Source organism: Rhopalosiphum maidis, chromosome 4 (assembly GCF_003676215.2).
Source record: "Rhopalosiphum maidis isolate BTI-1 chromosome 4, ASM367621v3, whole genome shotgun sequence".
Classification (NCBI taxonomy): domain Eukaryota; kingdom Metazoa; phylum Arthropoda; class Insecta; order Hemiptera; family Aphididae; genus Rhopalosiphum; species Rhopalosiphum maidis.
The window spans coordinates 49708573-49729214 of NC_040880.1; the positions used below are offsets into that span (position 1 = coordinate 49708573).

A 20642-nucleotide genomic window follows, 5' to 3' on the forward strand; every position below is an offset into this window, starting at 1 on the left:
ATTTTGTTTTGATAAAAAAAAAAATGAAAAAGTTTGATGTCATTATTGCTAATTATATTAATTTTTATGGAGAATTTAATATCAATGTTATTGAAAATCAAATATTTACAGAGTAAGGAATATAGTAATTAAATATATATAAGTTATTAAATCATTAAAAAGTTGAACATTGTTTAAATTTTGCTATTTATAAAATAAATATTTTATTTTAGAAAAATGTTAAAACCACATGGAATTATTTTGCCAGAAAAAATTTCAATAAAATGTCAGTTGGTCAATTCAAAATGGTTACCTTATGTTAGTAAAGTGATTGAAAATAATGATAGTTGTAATCCTCATATTCAAAATTTAATAAATGCATATAGTGTAAGTAATAATAAATTGATAATAACTTACAAGTTGATACACAATTTATAAATTAATATTTTATTTGAATAGGTTAATCATCATTTGGATGTATTCAAACATTTAGTAACAGATATATGTCTGTCAGATTGTAAGACATGTTTGACCTTATTATCAAAACAACTATCTCAGAAAATATCATTACTTATAAATATACCAATCATAGTTAATGGAAAATTAAATGCGATCTTGTATTACTTTGAAATACTTATTTATAACAACTGTAATGTTTCTACAGCAAATGAAAATTCATATGTAAATCAGTATGCTTTTCTTGTTGAAAATGCAACAAATGTTAGGAAACGAAGTGAAAATAAATACTATGGTTAACAATGGTCATTTACTTTTATCTGTGGATAAAATATAAAACAAAAATTGTTAAAATAAAATTTAAACTATTTATACAAAAAATAATAAATTATATTGTATGATTTTTACCAATAATGTTACTTTTCTACATTTTTTTATTAAAAAAATATTTTTATTATTTAGTATAAGTTTGATTTTACAAAATTATAAAATTGTATAGTTGATGTTGGTTTGAGATATTTTAGAACACTTCTAACACTTTTTAAATTTTGTGTTATAGTGTAGTCTATAATTTGTGAAGATTTTGAGGAATTTGAGTAATATTCTTTTGTCTTTAGTTTATCATTATAACTCATATTTTAGATTCTGAGTTTAGGAATAACTGTATTGATCTTACAATGATGTGAGTATTTTATTTTTTAGTTACTGTGTCAGTTATCACATTTTAGAGCAGTAAAAATGCTTAAACATTGAGGGTGTGTTAAATTACATTATGTAGTTAATACTTTAGGACAGGGGTCGGCAACCGGCGGCCCGCGTAGCAATTTTATGCGGCCCGCGATAATAATTTATAGTTTAAAAATATTATACAACACGTTATCTTTGCTGATAAAAATTGGGATTTCTCACGAGAAGTTAGTTATACAATTATTGAACAAAAATAGATATTATGTATAGAAACATTGTACACATTATCTAGTATTTTTGAATTGAAATTCATACAATTTATGAGTATGCAAAAATTACAAAATGAATTTTCAACCAGATTTTCTGATTTTTATTCAATTGACTTCAAAATTAAATTATTTCAGAACCCGTTTGTAGTTGATATTGATGACGTTGAAAGCTGTTTACAAATAGAAATTATTGAGTTGAAAAGTGACGAATGTCTTAAAACCGCTTTTCGTGATTGTAATAATTTAATTCAGTTTTATTCGAGTCTCTGTGAAACAAAATTTAGCAAAATATTCTATTTTGCTAAAAAAATGATGACCATATTTGGAAGCACTTATATTTGTGAACAAACTTTTTCCCTAATGAAATATCGGAAAAGCAAATATGCTTCGCGATTAACCGATGGTCACTTAAACGCTGTATTGAGAATTACTACATCGAAAATAAAACCTGCTATCAATATACTTGTTGATGCTATTCAAACTCAAAAATCACATTAATTTTTATTTATTTATTTTTTCCAATATTATACTATATTTTACTATGTATTTTTTTATTATTATTATTACGTGTAATTATTATTATAACTTTGTTTGTAGATACCTCGATAATTAATGTACCAACCAGTGATGTACTTAAATAAATTAAATTTTAAATTACTACAATATTTCGTTTAAATAAAATAAGGTGTATTCAAATTATGGCCCGTGAAAAAATTTATTTTTATTTTTTGGCCCTTGACACCAAAAAGGTTACCGACCCCTGCTTTAGGAGGTCAAAAGTAAAAATTCTGATTACCTACTTTTCATAACATTAAAAATTAATTAAATAGGTAAAACAAAAAAAGTTAAGAAAATATGTGAAAGCCAGTTTTCTAGAAAATTGATTTTGTTTTAATTCCAAAAAGAATAACCATAGATACTTGAATTTTAAACAAATGTGTATGCATTGTAAATGCTTAATTTTCAAATTGTTTTGACTTTATGAACTATTTATTTATAGAAATTTTTAAATTTTCTGTTGTCTTGTCTTTTCTTGTTTAGTTTGTATCTTTAAACATCAATAAAAAAACGTTGCATGGTTAAAAAGCTAATTACAGAATAAACAGAATATTACATTCTTGATAATTTGTGAAGAGGCCACAACACTCGCATGTGTTGTCTCTGTCTTACAAGTGCGTAACATGGCAAATTTATGCTCAGCAGATCACGTATATCTCCGTCAGTTTAAAAATTAGAGTGAATCGACCTGTTATGAAACTTGATGGTAAGAAAATTATCAGTGTTTGTATGTTGGTTTTTTACGATTGTCGATAGTTTAATTTTTTAGCAAGTTATGCGTATATAACATAGCGTAAATTAAAAATGCTCATAACTCACTTAAAAACTTAATAATCGTAAAAACCCAACATACAAACATAGATAATGTTCTTACCATCAAGTTTCATAATAGGTCAAATCATTCTAATTTTTAAACTAACGGAGCTAAACGTGGTCTGCGGAGCATAAATTTGCTATGTTACCTACTTGTAAGACGGAGACAACACAAGCGAGTGTTGTGGCCTCTTAATATTGAAACAAAAATAAATGATAGAGCGTTATTACCATAAATGTAATTTATGAACTAAGATTCACACGTATAATAATGACTCGGTAATTAATTTTAGTTTTTATATTATTATTTAAAAAATATTGACTATAGAAACTTTAAATATTCTATCATTACTTAAAGTATCATTGTCATTACTCAATGAAAATTTTGAGATATTAATTAGACTAATTTTAAATTATCCATGGGCATTTGAAATTCTCAAATTTTTTTAAAGTTGATAAAAATGTTTGAGCTTAGTAAAAAGCTTGAATATTACATAAAAAATCCTACAAATTATGTTAAAATATACATAGGTACATATTTTTTTTATAAACATTTCAGCATTTGTTATCCAAATATTGTTGAAATCACGAACATATATGCAAATAATTTTCTAGTTCATAAAGTTAATTGAATGTTTAATTTTTAAAGTCAATAATGATTGGAAATTTAATATAAGGTTTATCATAAATAGTTCGTATAATATAACCAATAAATCTAAAAAAATATATAAACATGGTTTTTTATGCACATTGTAAGTTACTAATAGTTGAAATTAAGTACCTAACAAAAAATAACGATTTTAGTTTTTTTATATTTTATACACTGATGCTATATAATGACGTTTTATTAATTATTTACAGCGAAAATTAATTCAATTTACTGTTTAACTAATAGTGAAATACATTACCTAATTACTTTAATAGCAATATCAATATATCATAAAATATAGTAAGTAATAAAATCTTGATAGGCCTTTTTTACTCAGAATCGTTTTCCGTATGCAATGATTATCATTGCAGAATTCAAGTTAAACACAATTTTGAATTTATCTACGTTATTTTAACGACTACTAACTAGTGAATTACTATTCAATAGTCATTCAACACCTGTACAGACGTACTGTGTAGTGGTTAATTACTTTCCCACTTTTTTGATCCGATCTAAATATATCAAGCTCGAATACAAGAAAGGGAATGGGAGCGATGCCCCCCCACAAAATCACGAAAAAAAGTCAATTTACTTTATTAATTTGTTAAACGATGAAAAAAATCTAATTTTTTTATAGTGTAGGATCTTATATTTAGTTTTTATTTACATTAAATAATAATAAATACATTGTTTAGCGGATAATTTTATTTATAATTCTGTAATTTTCAATTGTGCCGAATGACGACGCGACGGATGCGAACGAAGTATCAGAATTTTTTTTTCATAGTCCTAAGTATATTTATGTGCTTAAAAAGATGGTGTGATTTAAAATTAAATATATCTTGTAGTTGCATATATATTATAAATTATAATTTAGTAAAATTATTGAGTTTGCGACTCGCGTTGTATTGCCGAGCAAACCAATTTTTTTTCATTATTATTTAACGCCTGTATTTCTTTGATTAATTAGTGATTAAGTGTGAGACTCACACCATATTATAAATAATAGATGTATTTTATTTAACTTATTTTACACACTGGATACATATTGTAATAATAATTTATTAATGCAGAGATAGTTGTATAGATAACATTTACAATGAAAATTTCTTCAAACAAACATTTAATATTTCGAACCAATAAATACAAATTTAACAAATATCGAATATTTATAATTTTACTTTATAATTATTGTTGGTTTATTAATATTCAATAGTTTTTTAATAGTTTTTACTAATTTTTCTTAAATAAAGAGTGTTCTTTTCAAAACACCTACCTAGTTTTTTTTTATTAATTTTTAGTTGTAAGTCAATTCCTTTAAAATTTAAAGAAATATTTAACGTTATAGCATTGATTATGTATATACTAAAATTAAAATAATAGTTGTATAATAATAAATATATATATATTGTATATAATCGATGGTAATAATTATAATATAATAATAAAATTATTGTACAATATATAATGGCCGAATGCCTCTCCGCCTAATAATTACCCTGGATCCGCGCCTGCAATATATTTGTACATTTTTAGTCATTGCAAACTATGATTTTTGAACATTTGACAATTTTTTGTGTTATGAAATCAACTATGAATAATTAATAGATACCTACTATTAATATGACATTTGAATCAAATTAATAAAATATCAAAATCTTTTCGATTCAATTGCTGCATAAATAATAATTTGTGATTTTATTTAATGCTGATATTAATTAAAAATTTTAAATACTATTATAGACTATATTATAATATTGGAGTTTTTAGAATATGTTTGAACAAAATATTTTATATTTTAATATCTTTACATTTGATTAATTATAGCGCCGAATATCAAAATCGATTACATTTGTATAGAATATCCTTGACTTGTATAGAACGTCTTTATCGAATTTGTTGGTTGTACATGTACAGCTGTTATTTTATCACGACCTGACATTCATACTTCATAGTTCATACATATTACTCTTTAGGATTCCAGACCTCGTTAATATTTTACATTTTCATTTTCTGTTTTACAGTAATATAAAACTATTTTGTAAATTAAAAAAAAAATCAACAAAATGAGCGGGGCAGTCAAGAAAGTCAGTTTAATTAGCTGTAAGTATTAGTAATTCCTTAACTGAATCTCAAATATTAATTCTTAAAAATATTATTAAAAAAATGTTTTCTAAATTATGTAGCAATTATTGCCACAGCCAAGCCCAACTTACAAACTTTTGTGAAGTATGCTAAAGTGGAATTAACTCCACCCAAATTGTCTGACTTACCGGAGATAAAAAACGAGATTTCCAAAATGATACAAACAGCTCGAACTGGACGTTGGAAGAATATTACTGTCAAGGTACGTTCATTTATTCATGATTAGGTGTTTGGAAGTTGTAGGAACTAAAAAAATAAAATATGCATGAAAAAATGTAATGTGTAAAAATGAATAAATTATTCAAAAACGTATAAGGCAATTATTATTTATAAGTTATAATCAATGTTGTTACTAATTAATATACACACACAAAAAAAAAAAATTAGTGATTATAAATTGTATAATTAAAAATTAAGCGGTTAGCATTAGGCAGTTTATTGAACTGAAGAATAGTTAAAAATAAATATTTTCATTATTTTTGAAGTTAATTAGAAAATATTAAATATTCATAATATGCATAAAAAAATCAAGAAATATGCACTTTTTTCTTTAAAATTGACAAAAAATGCATTTTAATTTTCAATTTTTATACTCAACATTGTATAGATTTCTAGCTTTGTCGTAAATATAGAGCATACAAAACAATATGCAATTCCTATAACTTCCAAACCCTATTCATGATGTTTAGATATAAATATTATAATATAATATTTAAATAATTTTTCTTTTAGTAAATGTTAAATACCCTTACAAAATTATCAACAGTTTTAAGCATCTTTATAACGTATATAGTATATTAAAGCTATTCAAATTTTTAATTGTTTTTCTTAAAGTTCTAATAATAAATTAAAAGCATTATTTTATTCATGGTTCAAATTAATTATTTTAATTAAGTATTCATTGATTTGTTGTACAAATAAGTGCCAATTATCCAACTAGTATTATATTTATTAAAATCAGATATTTTATTATAATGAACTGTAATGCATGCCACAGTATTTATTTGTATTTCTATTCCAAATCAATTTTTTTTTCAACATCCTTATTTATATATTATATTTTAAATATTTTATTTTACAGGACGCTACCCTCAAATCACTCATTGCTCTTGAAGTATATATGTGGTTTTACGTCGGTGAATGTATAGGAAAGAGACACTTAATTGGATATGACATCAAGTTATAAATGTATTCCTGTAATTTAAAGTACATAATGCTTCTCCAGATTAAATACAATTATTTTGTATCTAGAAATTATATTATTTTGTAGGTATACAACAATTTTTATTATTCAAATACACATGTAAACATTTCTTCAGTTATATAAATAGTAAATGGTAAAAACAGTATTACTTCATTTTTTTTATTTACCAAAATGATATCCTTTTTTACATTAGTAACCGACAATGCTACAGGAAATACTCTCATAATAGGTACTTCTGCAAGACCAAAATGATATCCTACAATTATTACAATGATATATCTTCCGAAATGATCACGCCTTTTCTATATTATAATGAAATTTAACGTTTTTTTTTTTTATTATTTCATTTTAATTGTACTAAATAATTAATATTCAAAACATGATAATATTTGGTACAGATAATTTAAATTTAGTAGTCTGAAATCTGAATAAAATATATATGTATATATATTTTATGCATGTTTAATAAGACAAATACATTTCTATATCTAAAATGGAGAATAACACTTGAGAAAAGTACTTTTGTCTTCTGGATTCTATGTTTATAACTATATATATACATTTTTAATTATAGATAATAGATGTGACTGATACATCAACATTTTTTTAATTTGTAAAAAAAATGTATAAATGTAAGAACAATTTATTTAGGTACTGTCCGTGGTTAGTTAAATCAAATTTTCTCTACTTTAAATCATTTTACGAATAAAAATTAGTTTGCATGTGCACTAGTAAGTATACAATAAAGTAATTGTATAACAAATATTAAATATTATTTGATCAATACATTAAAAATTATTTATTTATAAAGTTTGCCCATAATATTTATTCCAATTTTCAGCTGGTGAACATGTTGCTAATGGTAGGCTTAAACACTTTAAATTCTGTTTGCATTCTGGATGTTTACATTCATCTTCAATGCCATTGAACTTAACACATGTACATCTTTGATCCTGAGTAAAAAAAAAGTTATATAATAGGTAATAATGATTTTTAGTTATTACACCTTATTATTACCACTTCAAATACTTCTTTATAAATTGCAAATGATGTTCTCCTGGAAAACAATGGTTCAAATAATTGTTTAAATTTAAAATCATCTGTAGTAGGTATTGGTGACATGAGGCAACATCCACTTTCATAACACTTGATCCTTTCTAATGGATTAATTGATGAACACAATACTCCACACCTCCACAATTCTTGGCATGTTTTGGGTTGTGTTTTTTGTATATTACTATAAGTATATGTGTTAGTCGATTCATACATTTCAGAGGTTAAACTTTTAATATTGGTGTGCTCCGTGCACACTTTATGGATTGATATAAGTTCCTAAATATTCTTTAAGTATTTCAACTAAGATCAAATTAACAATATAATTTTATTTTAAGCTAACACCAGTAGAACTTTCAACTGACGATTGTGTTTTATGTCACTTGTACGTACTACGTAGGTAATGTCTTCGCCTTATAACATGGCAAATTTACGATCAGTAGAACCAATACCAATCTTGTGATGGCTATAATATTAGATTGAATTGTCAATTATCCTACCTACATATTATTAAACTTGAAGGTAGGTACCTAACTACCTATTACCTAAGAAGTAAGAACTAATTATACTATCCGTTTTATGTTTTTGTTTTTTAGCTTGATATTTGATAATCGGTCAGTTTATTAAAATAACACAGGATTGGTGGTTTTATAGAACACGAATTAACTATAAATAATATTAAATATGCTATATTAACAATATTGACATATTATTTTATGTTATTTGACTTTAAATCGGTGCTCGTGGGTACGACGACCTCAATAAATTTTAAATTATCAATTGTAATTTATTTGTACATTTAAATTGTATAGTTTCTCATTTGTTCATTTGTAAATATTAATAACCTTAAATGTATAGAAATCTTAAAAATTAAATTTAAACAAAATCTCATTGTTGATTTAATTTACTCACTCCTTATGTAAATTGTTTAATTCTGTTTTTGCCAAAGTATTATTGTTTTCAATTTTATACGAACAATTCTTATTGGCCATTTTATAAATTAAAATTCTTCTGTCTTTATAATATATATTTTTAAAAACTTGGGTACTCTCCTATATATCTAATCTATTGTAAAATAATAATTTGTATTGATGTGTAATTATTATGAATTTGTATATCTACTTATATATTTATATTTGTGAATGTGTATTCTATTAGTAATATGTTACTTAGTGACAGTTAAATGTATTATACATTTATAATACATAATGTATTAAATGTACATAAACTTAATATTATAACATTATAATAACAATATTACCTATTGTTCTGTGATATTATGTAGGTAAGTGCTTATATTTAAATCTAAAATGAATAGATATAATAGACTTGTAGGCACATAGCCATATTATAATTCTATATAGGTACAGTAAAATATTATAGAGGTTTTACCGTAATAAATAACGGTTGTCGTCATTACGGGTACTGGTTTTAAAGGTATAATAATTCAAAATTACTGTAAATGCATAAGTTTTTCTGTGAATAATAACGTACATTTTATGAACATTAAAAAGGAAGAGCTCTTTACCTATTTTTATTTGGAAAAAGTAATTGTTATACTCAGAATTTTCATTAGTATTGGAAATACTAAATAGTTATATAACTGATTTACTCATAAGTTGTAGGTAATAGGTATATTATTACTATATTATGTAGATACTCGAATATCGGTTGAAAATGATAGAATAGTAATTGATAAAATAGCCATTTTCGTGTAATTAATCAAGTTTGGCAGAGGTCCAATGAAAATAGATACTTTCAATTTACTAGATGCTCAATTAAGAATTGTTGAACTTTGACATTACAAAATTATAACAATATGAGATTCGTGAATGCATATTTTATAGGTATAAAATAATATACAATGTAATAACTAATAACTTATGATAATTTTGAATGACCGCCATTTAAGATGATAATAATTTTTATATTCTCCTTGAATAATTATCCGTTATATCTTATCATATTTTTTGAATTTTTCAAATAATGACTATTCCATAATCACAAATATTATTAATATTTTATATTATACACAGTAAATAGTAATACACGTTTGTCGTTATTTAAGAGAATAGCTCTGATTTTCTGAAGTCTGAAGTAGTGAATAACAGTTGTTTCAATTTTAACAACAAAATAATTGAGTTTTCTTATTAACTATGAAGAATGTTTTGCACGTGGAAGTGCTTTTAAAACCCGAGAAGTATGTATATTATATTTAATTATTATGTATTATGTTTAATTTTAAGTGTTATCCAAACATTTAGGTAGTATACTTAAAAATAAACATTAACATTTAAAATATTTACAATTTGTCTGCTAAAGTATGTCAATTAAGCTTAAACTTTTATAAAACAAATAAATATGATTTTATTGTTAAATGTACTATTGTCTATTGCTTATTAATAATATTTGTATAGAGCAATCGAAATTCCTGAATTGGAAAAAGTCATCAGACTGGAACTAAAAAACATTGAACCTATAGTTCCAGAATCTACACACACTACATTTGTCACTGACGGACTATCTGATTTTGTAAAATCTATACAAATTTGCGAAATTGAAAATTTACTTGATAATGAAAATATTGAACAAATGGTAATAGTGGTATGTAATTTAATTAATCTTTTTTTAATTTTCTGCTAAGTTATAACTAAGAATAATTTACAGGCAGGAGTTGAATCATTAGATTTAGATACATACCTAATTAAAATCTATTTTTACAAATTAGATGATAGTGGTTTAGTAGACGATGCTACATCTGATGAAGCTACATGCAAAATGAGACGTTGTATATTACCTAATGTAGATTTTTGTGGTATTTGGGAATCATTGGTATTTCAAGAACCAATTAAAGAAATTGTAATTATACAAAATATCAATACATAATATTTATTAAGTATAAATTATTTATTTAAAAACTTGTTTGTTTTAGCTTTTAAACTACGCACAAACAGGGATGAATTTTGCACGTCATAATGTTGATACTAATGTTATTAGCTATAATAGATTAATCCTATTACATGGTCCACCTGGTACTGGCAAAACATCTATTTGTAAGGCCCTTGCCCAAAAGTTATCAATACGTTTAGGCCAACAGTACAATTTTTTCGAATTTATTGAAATTAATAGTCATAATTTATTGTCAAAATATTTCTCTGAAGTAAGAATTTAAATTTTAGATAATGAACAGCAAACTATTTTTACCTATTGTGAATTAATGTTATAGAGTGGATCATTGGTAATGTCTATGTTCCAACAAATAAAAAGTGTTTTGGAGTATGGTGATTCATTGGTATTCATATTAATTGATGAAGTAGAGAGTTTAACGCGAGCTCGAGATGCAGTGTTGTCTGGTACTGAGCCATCAGACTCAATAAGAGTTGTAAATGCTGTACTCACACAACTTGATAATTTAAGAAAGTAAACATAATCATTGATAATTGTTAAAGAAGTTTTTGTTGTTACTTATTTGTTTGTCATGGGTATTTTTTAAAGGTATCCAAATGTCATATTTTTAACCACATCAAATGTGACAGAAGCCATTGATACTGCATTTACCGATCGAGCTGACATAAAAATGCTTATTAACCCTCCTCAAGAAATGGCAATTTACACTATACTTAAAGCAGCTATTGAAGAACTTATTAAAGTAAAGAACGATTTTTAATGTATTAAATATATTTATTTAACATTTTTTACTTAAAAAATAGGTGAAATTGATTATAAATGTTGAAGAAAATGATAAATTTGATCGTCTTCCTGATGTTAATGCTGAACATAAAGAAGTTCTCAATACAACACAAAAACTATATCAAATTTCCAAGTAAAAAAAAAATAATAACAATAATAATATATTCATAATATAATTATAATTAACCCGTCAGTAGGCGCATTAGTATTTGTAACATGATTATGCGGCGTTCACTTCTCCAATTTTTACTATTATTAGTGGTTATTTTAATTGTAAGTGAGAATTCCTATTTGAATAATTAATTAAGATCACTATGATTATTTGTTATTAAAAAATTCATATACATAGGTACATATCAGTTATGGGTATTTATTCTGAATCTGATTTTGCTTCTGAACCTGATTGACAGGATTTACATATAGTACATATAGCGTGGCACTCACTTTTGTGAGGACTGACCATTTTAATCCACTGTCATTTCAACACAAGACTATGGATTGAGTTATATTATTTATAGAAAAATTCCCAGGTATGATAACATAAGGTATAAATAGATATCAACAATATCAGAATTAAATTAAAGCCAGTAGTGGCAAAAATAGTAATCGAGTGAGCCGCGCTCATACACAAACACAACTATTGGCGGGTTAAGTAAAAAAAATAAAAAATATTGATTTTTTTGTTATTAATTTTTTAGAGAAAGTGTTGGTTTAAGTGGTCGTGTTCTAAAAAAGATTACTTTTATAGCACACTCAATATATATAAGGCAACCACAATGTGATGGTGTTCATTTGTTTTTGGATGCTTTACATAAAGCAGTGAAGTATCAAAAAACACAAGATGCTGGCATTACTAAAATTAAATAATTAAAAAGTATTATTTTATATTTATTATTGTAAATTGCAAATCTGTTTTTATAATTTGTAATTATATCCTAAATAATTTTGTTTAAAGAAAATTAAATATTTATGATGCAAAATATAATAATTACTATTTTACTTATTATTTTAACAAATCAAATCAAATCAGAGGCGGCTTGTTATAAGAATACTAGGAGTGACTACTACTGCTCCCAAAATAGGGGAAAAAATGTTTTAAGTTAAATAGGTTTATTCATAATTCATAACAGAAGATTGATCATATGAGTAAAAAATAATTTTGTCTAATATCTTTATCATAAATTGTATGTTAATGAAAAATTTAACTTAAGAAGAATCTAAAAACATTATATTGGTCCTAGTAAATGTAGTAAGTGGGTGGGTGGGTTGTTTAAAAACTTGCTCCTTGAGTTATGAAGACTCAAACCGTCACTGAATCAAATAAGTCAAAAGTTATAAGTGAATCATCAAATATCATAAACAGATTAGTTCAATTTGGATTTTGTTTAATTTGTGACTGTAAGAATGATCATAATAATGTTTTCAGTTTTGTTTTTATCAACAGTGGCTGCATTGTGGTATAGACTTAAAATTATGTTAAGTATTCTTTATAAATGCAATTTATTGCTTAATTTATACCTTGGAAACAATTGGTTTTATATCTAACATAGCTATGGAGGTAGAATGATCAATAATAAAATTATAAGTTTATTGATGAAAACAAAATTATCGCCATGTTTATAAGTAAAGCCTTGCCAGAAAAAGCATGTACTAAACATCTATAATATGATACTTACTATCATTAAGATATGCTAATATTTAAGTAAAAATATATGTATTGATTGAAATAAAGGCCCATTTTATTCGAAATGCATATATCTGAGTATATATCTATGAAGAAAATTTTAAATATTTTTATTCATTAGTTACCTGAATAGTTGTAGTTTTCAGTTAATAACCAATACATTTTGATAATTAAAAATTATCTAAATTTTTGTTATATACATACTAAAAATGTTGCTAATTATACTTAAAAATTTAAAATAAATATTTGTACAATTTTAATACAATATCATTAAACTTCTTAATCTCAATCATTGATTAAAATATAATTATTTATAATTGATGTCTCAGTAAATGTATGAGAAATACATTAAAAAATATTTTATGTGTACTCAAGTATTGTTTTCTATTTTTAGAATCCATAATAAACAAATTCAAGCTGCAATAGGAATTAACTACCTTTATCTTAATACATTAATTAGAAAATAAAATTTTAAAACAGAATAAAATTTTTTTTTTACATTTATTTCAGAAACTTGAACATTTACACAATAATGACTAAAAATAATTGATTAATCCAATTCCTTTACTAAACCAAGCATTTTGTCATAATCTATAGGCCTTTTGAATCTTTCTCTTAGGACAATTGATTTGTGTCCAGCTAGTCGATAATACTCTTTGTGCCAAGGAATGAAAACATTTATACTGTCGGGCAATTTAATAGCTGTCTCAAATGTACACGTTAGATTTTTCCATGGTAAAATTGGATTAATGTACACTCCCACATACTGTCTTTTTGTGTTGTGTTTGTAAATCCTCAACACATATTTGGAAATAAAACTGTACGACACTATTTTCAGGAGCAACAACACAGGAATCATTATCATAAGTTCCAATGTGGAGTTGGGTATAAGCATTATATCTAAATATGTTTGTAAGTCAATTTTCCCTTCTGTAAATAAAATATACAAATAGGCACCAATAAAAGTTGATGGCAGGACTATAATGGCAGCGATTACCATTCCACTCAAACACCGTGCATATGTTTCACCAGTACCGTTGTAAATAAGTTCATACTCTGTCGGTGAAACCCTGTCTTGAGCAGCTTTTTTATTGTACACTTGATAAACGGGTTTTTCGCCCATCTTTTTCATAAAACAGCGATCCGGTGCCAAACCTCCGGGTAACCGATTGATGGGTAATAGCGTGCGATTGTTGTGAGTTATTGAAGTTCTTGAGTACAATGAATACGACCGTTTCATTGAAGAAAGTATTGAAGAGTTAACTCTACTCCGGAGATAGTAATTAAATATATACATTTTAGTGTTTAATAATCAGATGCAAAAACAAAAGTATAAAGTATATCTTCCAATACTAATTAAAATTTAAAATAACATTGAATTTATTTAAGTATTAAGTACATAAAATTAATTTTTCTCGCCTATTACAATAAATATATATCTACAGAATTCAATCATCGAACGATAGAACAACTCATATTATAAACATTAATAACGAGTAACCTTCTAAGTTTTAATACCGGCAATCAGTATTCAATGGCGGCCCGTGAAGTCTCAAGTCGCGAACTTGTGAACGACGGCTTGAGCTGAACGGTTGTGTACAGTTATCGCTTATCTCAATCGTGATAAGAAGTATAACACTACTTAGTACCAATCTCGAGAATAAAAATCCCATAGTATTTTTTTTTTTGAAAATGTCACGCAAAAAAAATTAAATACTAAATAATATAATAATATGTATATCGTAACAACTAACAATATTATTACTACGTTTTTAATATTAAGCATTAAGCACGATATACCAAATTCAATAACTGGGTATTTGACTGTCCCCAAAACATTTTATAGAAACCCTATGGCGTATGTCAATATTATTGTGTAGGTAATAAATAATATCATTAGTCCATTATTGAAAAGGTATTTTTAAAATTATTATTAAATGCATTTGTGCTACACATAAAATAAAAGGTGATATATTTTATAAATCTATTGTTTTTTTGCACATTATTATCTATCATTGTACTTACATATAATATTGTCGATTGTTTTTTCTATAGTTTTGTTATGACTTAAGAGCTTGCTTTTATTACGTACCTATTCATTGTGTTAGCTGTTACTCTGTTTGGTAGATATACCTAGCACGGTATAGGTACTTATATAAAAATCGCAATTATTTTTTTACATACATACCAATTATGAATTATTAATAAAAATAGCTTAATTGTGAGCTTAATCATTTTACCAGATATTAAAAATCTATTATCTATTTAAAAATATCTTGTAATAATTCAACCATTAACAAAACTAATGTACCAATAACAGTAAGTCGAAAACTTGAGAATGTTTACACTTTATATAGGTACCTAATGAATTACAACATTTATATAGTAGGTACGTATAATACAATGCGTACTCATTATGTTGCTTTTTTAAATCAAATTCACTCCAAAAAATAATAATTTCTATAACTATTTTGATTGGGTTGCTATGTCGATGAAGTCCATTAAATTTTTCACATTACCAAATCTTTATTTTTTCTGCTTTCCACATATAAAATTATTTATTGCTAAAATTCATAGAAATAATTCCATGTTGTTATTAAGAGGACACCACATCACCCGTTATTTTTCCATGAAAATGATTTTGAATTTTGCGTAGGACGAACTATTATTACAGAGCCAGTATTTACCGTAGTTGTTTTAGTTGTTTTACCAAAATACGTCAAAATACGATAACTATTACCTATCATATACTATAAACTATAGTCTATAGCTGTATAACTCGGCTTCACGCGTGTAAAAATGAATAAATATAAAATACCTACGGTCCTTTATCGGTGTATATCCCGGTTTTTACCTCAGTACGCGGGCTAATTCGACGTCGGCGTATCTATAAGTTTGTAAGCTAATTCGACCGCGATGGCAAATAAACTGACTTACAGTAATTTATATACACTTATATACCTAATGTGCGAAAAAAAAGATTTGAATGAATGAATAACTTGGATTGTCTTTACGTTATCAAAAAAAAAAAAAAATATATATATATATATATATATATATGACGATAGAAGCTATAGAAGACATAACGTAGGTAGGTATGTCGTTTAATGTTATAATTTTCTTGACAACATAAAGAGAATTTAAATTATTCATTCTTACAAATTTTTCTTTTTTTTTTTTAAAATCAAAACAATAAATACGCTACAACTCAGATAAAGTTCTCTTCTAGGAAGCGTGAAAATTTGGTAAATATTTTGCGGATAATGTACTTACCTATATACTGGTAAAGTGGTAAGTTTCTCCTAACCGTTTTTGTATATAAACTTATCATGATTATGCAACAATTATTATTGTTACTTACTTAGATGGGACCACTTTTAAAATACTTTTAATTAGTATTTTATTATATTTAAGGTTAATAAAAAGTGCATAATAAATAGCGGGTGTGTGCTGTCCTCATAATATTAACATTTAATACTTGTCTATTATAAGTTACTTAACTTGTTTGTGTATGTTTTTTCATACTATAGTAAAATTGACAATAAAAAAATAAAAAATCTTTATTGTGTACAGGAAATAGATATTAACTATTAGAATATTGTAATCAGATAATTGACTCAAGTTTCCGCATTAACTTGAATATCGATATCAATTTAGCAACTAGTCACGAGACGTGTTGTTTTTACAATCTACCAAATACGTGCTTATATGCGAAGACACATACTAACATCTACTGTAACAGATAAATACATATTATTTAATTCCAAAAATTATATAGTTTCTATAATTTAAAATTTTTGAAAACAAATATTTTTAGGATATTAGTAGCTCTTTATTACAATATATATATATATAAAAAATGTATAAATATATAATAATAACAATAATATACGTTACACTCGTTACAGTCTTGGAGATTGTAAATATAGTAAAAGTGGTTAATACTAAATATTAGTTAATTAGAAAATAAAATTATTAGAACATAAATGAATTCTGAATAGTCGTCATCTTTCGCATTAAATGCTATAAAAATTAATTATTTTAAATTTTTAACTTTTATTTTTATAAATAATTGTTCATTATTATTGTATACTAATTATTAAAACTAATACTAATAATAAAAATATTATATACGACGCTGAATATTTACAATGATGTGAAATACATGCATTAAAACGATAGTTGACTGATATAAAACTAAAATATATAGTCAATGACTACAATAAATATATATTTCAGGGTAGTAGAGCACTTGAGCACTATAGGTATAAACGAGTTTAAAAAATTAAGGTTAGGCTGGTATGTGGTATAAATTTTCTTTTATACATAATAGTGTGTATTAAAATTATAACTTATAAACAGTTTTTTTTGTTCGTACTATCTAACAATTAGGTTGGCTTGTAGGTTTGCAGGATACGAATAGGTTTATCAATAATAATTATATACTATAGCTGTCGTATTAAAACTCATAATTTTCTTCTTGGCTATGTGATTCAAAACAGTGGTGGATTTTCAAAATTATTCTGAAATATTATACTATATTGTAAGTGGACCTAAAATTCAAAATTTACAAAATAAAATCTAGTCTTCATGTATAATTATATTATATGTATATATCAGTGTCTGGAGAGTCCAGACCCCTTGGGCCCCCGTAAATCCACCACTGACTCAAAAAGTCTTCGCCGCTACCGTTAAAGCTTTTCATCTTTCTCTACCTTGAATAGTTTTCGTTCAATCTTCTATACGCCCAGAGACCTTAAGTCGTGGCTTAAGTCGTCGAACCATCTATTCCTTTGTCTACCTTTCGGTCTTTTACCATCTGGTTGATACTCTATTAGCTGCCCTCATCACCTTTGATTTATTTCTTCGCATGGCATGCTCAAACCATTGTAGTCGTTGTGCCTTTATGTTATTGATTACAATTAAAACTACAGGAAAGAATAAATTGAACCTGTTTTCTTGCTCTGTCTACACTTAAAACAATTAAATAATTATAAAAGCAATAAATGTCAAAAGTATATTGCTTGTTCTGTAAAATGTTAAATAGTTACTAATACCTATAATATTATATGCGTTGCAATTTGAAATCATTTATTTCACTAGGCCGATTGAAAATATTGAGATATGACAAGGTTATGATTTTAAAACAATTTGTGGTAATTAGTCAATATGGTTAACTTTTTATAAATTCATAAGTAGCCAAAAATTACAAAAAAAAAATCCTAAGAATTAATTTATTAGTCAATTGATTATTCTCTAGTTCTCTACATTAATAAATGTTAGTAAACAATTCAGCTAATATTTTTAAAGAAATCATTATTTTCGAAATTACTGTAAAAGCATGATTTTTTTTTTTAATAACTAATAAAAAATATATTTAGGGGTTTTAAATCATCATGAGTCATGTACTCACGTTAGTTAGTTTTATATAACTACTATACTTGAAATATAGAAAGAAAATCAAATCACTTAACATATTTGTACATTGTATTAAAAATTTATCCCGAATTAGCCGAATTAGAATGGAACTAAAGGTCAACATGATGAACCATTCCGATGTTTTTCGGTTCATTAAACACTATGCTTGAAGATCTATTTAAAAATAATATTTTTATTTTAACGACATTACCCATATACATTAATCTACATTGTATGTACACATCTTTAAAATGGGCGGGACTCTTTTAGCCCACCTTTCTTTTCACCCAAATATTTTAAAACTACTTTACCTTTTCGCCCAAGAATATTATAGCACATTTTGACCGACTTTTATTACTCTCTAAAAATATATTGTGTATTTGTCATTTATTAGTTTATTTCAATATAGTGTTAAGAATGAAAAAAATATAGTAGTAGAGTTTAAAATATTGTATATCAAAAAAAAAAAAAAATGTTAGTATAAAACATATAAGTCATCAAATTATAGTTTTAATTTCCAATATTTGAATTTTTGCATATCCGAACTAGGGGCGGTCCCAATTAGTTCGGATAATCGAGCTTCTACTGTATTTTATATTTCCCTCATTCAAAAATTATAAAACTCATTTGTAATTTTTTATTTATTATATTAAATATAATAGTTCAATAAATATTTAAATGTATAGAGAGAATGAATTACTAAAAAGTTTAATTTAAAAATACCTAATTAATATATCTCTGTATAAACATTTGGTGTACGATGAGTATAATGTTTTCGATGCATTCCAAAACTACTCAACTGATTTTGATGAAATTATAATCAATGGGTGTAATTTTGTCTCCGTCAATAGATAGGATAGTTTTTATCCCGATTAATGACCTCAATATATTACCTCTTTATTATGTTTAGAGCTATGCGATTATTTGAATAATAGATTGTTTTCGAATGATACATAAACGGTTAATCGATTGAAAATATTCAATGCTGGGCGGGACAGTTATGTAAAGTTGATACGTCAGAAATATCATCTATACTTACACCAAATCAGAAAACCAAAAATAGTTTTTATCCTTGCGCTAAATGTTAGCATTACTGCATTAGGCAACCAAACTTAACACGGATGCATTTTGTAGGGGCAACGAAGTGCACGGGGACAGTTAGTATTAGAATATAACATTCATTGATTAAAGAACAATAGTTTAGTTAATTATACATGAGTAAAATTATGGTTTCAATTTAAATATGTTGAATAATCGTTCATTTATTTAGTCGTATATTCGTATAATATGATAATAACCAAATACAATATGATTGAGGATCGTATTCGTTTATATTAAACCGTGTTTGTCACTGAAATTATGACCTTGATACTTTCTTGCATTCCACTGACATAGAATATAATATCTCACCCTATTACCCGTATTCCAACTCTCTTAAGTATTAACTTTTAATGTATAATATAATGTTATTATCACGTTGTGTAAATAATTTTTTAATTACGTATATTTAATATAAATTTATTGTCATATTTATTATTTATTCTCTTATTTTTTATTTGTTAATTTAGTATGTATCAGGAATTATTATTACTAAGATACTGTAGCATATCATTTAATGGTTGAATAATTAGCTTAAAATAAATGAACCAATCTAAATGTTTTGGAAATTTCATTGTTTATAGAAAATAATAAAGTATAGGTATTGACGGTATTGTGATGAAAATATCAAGTAATTAAAATTAATTTATTTTTTAATTACTTCATAATAATTAAAATTGGCATGTTTCATAAATATCCGATTTCATCAAAATCAAAACTTTATCTCTTTAAATAAAAAACCAAAATTGTTTTTACATATTTTTAATATTTTTTAATTTCTGTATAAGATCAATTTTTGAAAGACCTTGCACGGGTTGGTAACGTGTGTGGTATAAAATTAACTACCTGTCGCAAGATCCAAACACCCCTGCAACAACGAAAACCTGTTTATGTATTATGAACGCACATGCACGTTTATAATAATGTAACGTCGTCGCC

At 25.3% G+C, this 20642-nt stretch overlaps 5 protein-coding genes across 7 annotated transcripts; 3 read left to right on the forward strand and 2 right to left on the reverse strand.

The window, feature by feature from the left end:
* The first annotated feature begins 79 nt into the window (after positions 1-79).
* On the forward strand, positions 80-735 carry LOC113559040. Its single transcript, XM_026964638.1, has 3 exons — positions 80-112; positions 213-366; positions 439-735. Exons 2-3 carry the CDS (start codon positions 217-219, stop codon positions 733-735), a joined length of 447 nt encoding a protein of 148 aa, XP_026820439.1. The 5' UTR covers positions 80-112; positions 213-216.
* Positions 736-5352: 4617 nt separating this feature from the next.
* Positions 5353-6878, forward strand: LOC113557250 (ATP synthase subunit g, mitochondrial-like). The gene is made up of 3 exons (XM_026962663.1): positions 5353-5514; positions 5598-5758; positions 6638-6878. The coding sequence occupies exons 1-3, from the start codon at positions 5478-5480 to the stop codon at positions 6740-6742; spliced, it is 303 nt and encodes a 100-aa protein (XP_026818464.1). The 5' UTR covers positions 5353-5477; the 3' UTR covers positions 6743-6878.
* A 691-nt stretch (positions 6879-7569) lies between these two features.
* LOC113558189 lies at positions 7570-8805 on the reverse strand (the record flags this gene model as incomplete). The annotated part of the gene is made up of 3 exons (XM_026963690.1): positions 8726-8805; positions 7778-7997; positions 7570-7713 (listed from the first exon to the last, which is right to left on the reverse strand). Coding segments are annotated over exons 1-3 (444 nt in total), but the record flags the coding sequence as incomplete, so codon positions are not given.
* A 1030-nt stretch (positions 8806-9835) lies between these two features.
* LOC113556784 (pachytene checkpoint protein 2 homolog) lies at positions 9836-12481 on the forward strand. 3 transcript variants are annotated; one of them, XM_026961933.1, is made up of 8 exons: positions 9836-10013; positions 10231-10408; positions 10481-10672; positions 10746-10973; positions 11040-11233; positions 11309-11462; positions 11524-11636; positions 12202-12481. In XM_026961933.1, the coding sequence occupies exons 1-8, from the start codon at positions 9970-9972 to the stop codon at positions 12368-12370; spliced, it is 1272 nt and encodes a 423-aa protein (XP_026817734.1). In that variant the 5' UTR covers positions 9836-9969; the 3' UTR covers positions 12371-12481. The 3 variants fall into 3 exon arrangements, with proteins under 3 accessions (XP_026817734.1, XP_026817732.1, XP_026817735.1); XM_026961931.1 differs by having other exon boundaries at positions 9837-10013; positions 10231-10417; positions 12202-12480; XM_026961934.1 differs by having other exon boundaries at positions 9871-10013; positions 10296-10417; positions 12202-12480.
* A 1188-nt stretch (positions 12482-13669) lies between these two features.
* On the reverse strand, positions 13670-14782 carry LOC113557933. Its single transcript, XM_026963470.1, has one exon. The coding sequence runs from the start codon at positions 14482-14484 to the stop codon at positions 13738-13740; it is 747 nt and encodes a 248-aa protein (XP_026819271.1). The 5' UTR covers positions 14485-14782; the 3' UTR covers positions 13670-13737.
* Between the last annotated feature and the right edge of the window lie 5860 nt (positions 14783-20642).